The following is a 3,210-nucleotide window of genomic DNA, read 5'->3' as shown; positions in this document are numbered from 1 at the left end:
TAGGCTAAGACCAAGCAGATATTAATGTGTAATTACACAAGCAGTTATTACCATAATATATGAGAAGGATGGAAATTGTAGCATACCATAAACAAGTAAAATAAAGAAATCTAAACTGGCCAAGAACATGTAGGAAAAGTAATCTAAAATACAATATTTCATCTGGGTCTTCTGAAAGGTTGTTACCTCCCAGATGGTAAGAGGATGTGAAGTAAGTAAGGTGAAGAGGAGATGAAAGATTCTTTTAGGTAAAGGGAAGAGTTTAGAAAAAGTCAGTTAACAAGATGTCTGGTGTTTTGGAGAACTTGAAAGAAGGCCAATGTAACTCTACTATTATGGAAAAGAATAGATTGGAGCAAAATTCCAGAAGCAAGCCATATTATGAAGGCAGGTTGAGAATTTGAACCTAAGTCCTCATGCCATAAAAGAGTTTTAATCCAGAAAATGACATTGAGAATTGCATTTTTATGACCTAACTCTGGCTGCTTGTAGAGAATGCATTGAACGGAAGAAAGGATTTATGTAACTGATTTAGGATTAATTACAAAGTTCTATCACCTAGCACAAGCAAGAAATGATGGTGTCTTTAATTAAGAGAAAATATGTAAGCTTAATTATCAGTGCATACTATTTCAAATTTTGAATGCACTTTTCACTTCCCTCTCCAACATGCACAAACATCAGATTTAGCTTATAATTGCAATAAGGGTTAGAATCCTACCAGAGGAAAATTCAGCTGTAATTTTTTGAAAAGCCCTTAAAAAGGTAAAGCTATGTGGTATATTACACAAAATTAAAAGGATTTTGTTTTTGTTTTTATTTATTGAAGTTTGAAAGTCAGCTGTGTTTACTTATATTCCTCAGAGCATTTGGTTTCAAGGGCTGTTCTTTGTAGTTCTACTGAAATTGTTCTTCCATTGGCTTTTTTCTCTGGCATCTTATAGTTACTGTGCTGTTGAATTTGTGAACTCATTCTTACTTTTTGCCTCCATTGATTCAAGAAATTAGAATTCTATTTTTCCCATTAACATGATTAGTTTATGACTTGTTCATACCTCATTTGATAATAGTATAACTTTATGAATAACATTAATTATCAATATATATTAAAATAATCTCTAATAATATTCATATATTCATATATTCATTTACAGTTGTTTCTTAATGCATATATTGAATGTATATGATAAAAATCCTCAATAACCTTTTTATGTCTATTTATGTCTATTTTTATGTCTATTTTCCTGCAGATCTCTAATTATCCTTGTGTTTATAAAAGTCTTAAATGTAAAATTTAAAGTAATTTAGTATTGTTCTTATGCATTAATTATTATTATAACATAAGAAAAGTGAAATGATGCATTATATATATCTATTCAAACTATCTTATCATAGTATTTAAAAGTTAGTTATATAGTGCTAACATCTAGAAATTCTATGCAGAACTAACATATTGGAACCGTAATTTTCTCATGGCCTCTTGCATTTTCTTATTTCTCAGGGTGTAAATAATTGGATTCAGTAAGGGCGTGATAACTGTATAAAATACAGCTAGAGTTTTATTGCTTGCCAAACTACTGAATGGCCAAGCATAGATAAAAATACAAGGTCCAAAGAACAGAGTGACCACAATGATGTGGGCAGACAATGTGGACAGTGCCTTGGAGAGCCCAGCTGATGATTTTTTTGGTACACTGACCAGGATGACAATGTAAGAAACAAGCAAGAGGATGAAACAAGTAAAAGAGAGCAGCCCACTGTAGGCAATGACAAATAATTCCAGGGTATATGCTTCAATGCAAGCAAGCTTGATCACAAGGGGAAGATCACAAAATATGTTGTTTATGACATTGTGACCACAGAAAGGCAAGTTCACTGTTAAAACCATCTGGCTCATGGTATGTATGAAACCAATTATCCATGAAAGTGTCACAAACCCATGTAGCAGTCTGTGGCTCATGAGTGTCCTATAGTGCAGCGGTTTACATATGGCTACATACCTGTCAAAGGCCATGATTATCAGAAGAGTCATCTCAGCACCCCCAAAGAAGTGCATAAAGAACATCTCGGTCATGCAGCCCCACACAGAGATGGTCTTGTGTTCAGTGAGCAAATCTATGATCATCTTGGGTGTCGTGGCAGTGGAGAGACACATGTCCAAAAAAGAGAGATTTCCAAGGAGAAAGTACATGGGAGAATGAAGGGTCGAACTACATGTCACTGTGACCATAATGAGAATGTTTCCCACCACAGTAGCACCGTAGATTAAGGAAAATGTCACAAAGAAGAAAATTTGTAGTTCCCATTGTCCAGAAAATCCTAGTAAAATAAACTCGGTCACCAGAGATCCATTTTTAAGATCCATTTACTCAGAAAGGTTCCAGAAGTTCTTTATATACAAAGAGAATTAAAAAATAAGTCACAGTTAACACCAATATTTTTCTGTTTCTATTAGTTGGTGATAATAGTTGATGATATGAGATAATATAATTTTAAATATGTCAACACAGCAATGTTTATACTTTGAGATTAGATTATATATTATATCACTTTGAAACAATATTCTTATAGATATACAGTAATTACAAATCATTTGAAGAATTAGAAGTTTCATTTTCTATTGTTTATTCCATAAAATGATACTCTTATCAATGGATCTTGACTTTCTTACTCATTTGTTCATATATAAAGATTAGATACTAATTAATTCCTTTTTATTTTGCCTTTTATTATTATAGTATTCGGTGCCTGCACGTATTGAGATTATGTTATCCCAGTATATAAGGAACACAAGATTTAGAAAATGAAGAATTATATTGTTCTACATCCCTGAAGTAATTTGTGAAGGTTTTCCTATGGTTCTAAACCAAATAAGCAAACAAACAAAAAAGCACACACACACAAAGCAGGAGCTAATTATACCTGGAAGAAAGTATATAAATTTATTTAAAATAAGTTTTCTTTTTAATATACAGGTATATCTCTTTTACTGTGTTTCACTTTGTTGTGTTTTGCAGTTATTTAATGTTTTGTAAACTGAGGGTTTGTGATAACCCTGGGTCCAGCAAGTCTGTTGGCACCGTTTTTCCAACAGCTTGTGCTCACTTTATGTCTCTGTGTCACATTTTGCTAATTCCCAAAATATTTATTTCAAACTTTCTTATTATTATTACGTATGTTATTTGATCTGTGACCAGTAATCTTTTATGT

General features: G+C 32.4%; 1 protein-coding gene across 1 annotated transcript; it reads right to left on the bottom strand.

The window, feature by feature from the left end:
* Positions 1-1,435: 1,435 nt before the first annotated feature.
* LOC117070163 (olfactory receptor 4L1) lies at positions 1,436-2,365 on the bottom strand. The gene has a single exon (XM_033188892.1). It carries the CDS (start codon positions 2,363-2,365, stop codon positions 1,436-1,438), a length of 930 nt encoding a protein of 309 aa, XP_033044783.1.
* Between the last annotated feature and the right edge of the window lie 845 nt (positions 2,366-3,210).

Source organism: Trachypithecus francoisi, unplaced genomic scaffold (assembly GCF_009764315.1).
Source record: "Trachypithecus francoisi isolate TF-2019V2 unplaced genomic scaffold, Tfra_2.0 Lachesis_group3, whole genome shotgun sequence".
NCBI lineage: Eukaryota > Metazoa > Chordata > Mammalia > Primates > Cercopithecidae > Trachypithecus > Trachypithecus francoisi.
Note: the sequence above shows the minus strand (reverse complement) of the source record. Positions and strands in the feature narration are given on the sequence as shown.

Bases quoted from the DNA above. Each gene is read 5' to 3' on its own strand.
- LOC117070163 (XM_033188892.1), bottom strand. From the start codon at position 2,365: ATGGATCTTAAAAATGGATCTCTGGTGACCGAGTTTATTTTACTAGGA.